Genomic DNA, 2,500 nt, shown 5'->3' with positions numbered 1-2,500 from the left:
CTGAAAACCCATTAGTGCAGCACGGTATCTCTGGTAATAGCGTTGAGAAAAACACAGAGTAACTATCTTGAGGTCAGTTAAGCAGAACAAGGGCTACATATTTCTGGGGATTGAAATACAGATCACATACTGTACTGTAGGAGCAACACTGACCTTTAGTACTGTTGTGGTTTTGGCCCTTGGACCTTGTGGTGTCTTGTGCTGTGGATTTTACAATGCAGGAAGCATCCAGAACCTCCACAGCAATCTCTGTTTCTTCAGAAACTCTTTTCTGAACTTTATCAGGCTGCTCTGAATGCAAACTGGACTCCCCATCTGTAAATAAAAACAGTATGTGGCTTTTAAGTTTTAATTAGCATTAAATTAAAGCTAATATAATTTGCAGTAAATAACAAATACTGGCATGTAGCTCATTTCATGCATAATATCTCACTGGATGTCTACTTCAGAAAACCAGGTTAGCAGTTAAATATATATCAAAAACAAGTGTACCATATCCAAGAGTGATAGCCAGGTATCAAACAAATATACAAATAACATAATATACTTTTCATAAAATAAAATAATTAAAAGTACTAAAGTGCATCCATTTCCATGTTTTAAACCCCACAATAACATATTAATTTTTATTAGCAACACAAGCATCAATAAAATACATGACATGTTTATAACACAGTACTCACAGAATAATGAAGTCAACATTGTACAGAATCTTTCCAAAGATGATTCCACTTGGTCACAGCAAATAAATCACAATATCTTGATACAAACATTGTATGCAGTGTGTCATTAGATAACCAGACATTTTATTCATGTGATTCTTTCACTTCTACCCATTAATGTTCTCACTTTGTCTATGTTAAAAACTTTACCAGATAATACATATATATATATACCAAACCAAGAGGAAAAGGACAGAGAAGACCCACTAGCAGAGCCCACAAAGAAGAGAAATTGACATTCACTTCAGTTCTGTTCAGGTTGACTGGTAAACCATTTACATGAGTTCAGTTGCATCAAATATTAGCTGACCAATGTTTGATTATAATTAAGCTTCTGCATAAAGCCTGGTATTTTTCTTCCTTTTTTGCAGCTCCATTAAATTATTATTCTGTTTTGTTTTTTTTTTGCATTTAAAGCCATTTGATTAAGGGTAGGCTTTATAACTCCACTGCTGTGTGCCTCTCTTTAAATTGGCTGCAAACCTAAAGCTTGTTCAGCTCCTCATCAGATGTTACAAAGCCGATGTTATTTGTTGAGTTAACAAAAGCTGTGACTGTGAAAATGATTTGTGTGTTAGGTCAACTTAGGAAAGAGGTGGGAAAAGGGTTTGCTTTGACAAAGGCTTTTTAAAGAAGTTGTTAATGAGGATACTGTTAACTAACAATAAAATGAAATGATTACCTTGAATGCCATCTGTTCAATCAAGCTTTGGTTTCTTGGAATGATTCAAATATCGCAATTCAGCTAACAGGCAACAAACGACGAAGCAAATAATTTATGTAATTATTATTTTTTAATATATTTACAGCTTATAAATATAAGGCAGGCTGCATCGAGACTTATTACAAACACAACTACAAAACATACATAATATAGCCAACAAAATGTATCTGGCACTGTGCGAAAAGCTGCTATTGGACTGTTGATCTCCTGGGCAAAGCCTAGGAGGTACATGAGAGAGATCTGGAGAGGGGCTCTGGGGCGAGGGGGCCTCCTTCTGAAACAGAGGGATCCACAGACAGACCACAGACATGTGGACACATAGGTTACTGTCAAACGGGCCTAAGAAGAAGGGAGACTGTTGATGATGATGATACATCATAGAGAAAAATTAAATTGTAAGGGCATGTAGATGGATGTGTTAGGGAGGTTAGGGAAGAACACAGCATAACATCAGTGTTAGTGGGGTTACCTTGACGATGTGACAGCAAAACTAACAGAATGACTAAATGACAAACAAACTAACTAACAAACTGGTAATTAACTGTTACCGCAAACGTCCGACAACCTCTACACTAAGTTTTTTGCTGTGTACGACCAGATCCGATTCAGAAGTCTGCACATTATGATCTGTTTTATGGCAATAAGGGTGCTGATCTTTGATGGCAAGCTAAAACTTCCAAACTTGGCCTTGAAGCTCATGCTTGGCTATAAAATTTACTTTTCTTACGGTGAAAAAATTCCATGAAAAGAGCAAAAACTAACAATACACTGATCCTACTAGTAAGTATTGTCTGAGTAGCCAAAACCTGATACAACTTACTTCCCCTGTGTCATAGAGCATTACTGTTGTCCAACAAACTTGTTCTAGATCCAGGACCCAGGAAGGACACACACACACACAAAAAAAAACCAATCACAATAACAAAGCTAACTTTCTGATGTTTAGAAAATATCATGTTTACCTGGTTCACAATTTTAGTTTAGCGTGATGGCAACTAATTTTTGCTAATTAGCACTAAACATGAAGAACAGCTGAAGCTGATGGGAACATCAT

The 2,500-nt window shown here is 36.3% G+C and overlaps 1 protein-coding gene across 10 annotated transcripts in view; it reads right to left on the bottom strand.

Moving 5' to 3' along the window:
- mical2b (microtubule associated monooxygenase, calponin and LIM domain containing 2b) overlaps positions 1–2,500 on the bottom strand; it is an 86,703-nt gene that overhangs the window by 10,647 nt on the left and 73,556 nt on the right. For 9 of the 10 annotated variants that reach the window (XM_040132846.1, XM_040132845.1, XM_040132847.1 and 6 more), the window contains one exon: positions 154–315. In XM_040132846.1, coding sequence (XP_039988780.1) covers positions 154–315 — 162 coding nt within the window. Of the gene's footprint in view, positions 1–153; positions 316–1,562; positions 1,721–2,500 lie in introns of those variants that run through there. The other variant, XM_040132854.1, reaches the window with a different exon arrangement.

This window comes from Xiphias gladius, chromosome 8, assembly GCF_016859285.1.
Source record: "Xiphias gladius isolate SHS-SW01 ecotype Sanya breed wild chromosome 8, ASM1685928v1, whole genome shotgun sequence".
Taxonomy (NCBI): Eukaryota; Metazoa; Chordata; class Actinopteri; order Istiophoriformes; family Xiphiidae; genus Xiphias; species Xiphias gladius.
The sequence above is the reverse complement of the archived record's forward strand: the minus strand, read 5'-3'. Positions and strand labels throughout refer to the sequence as shown.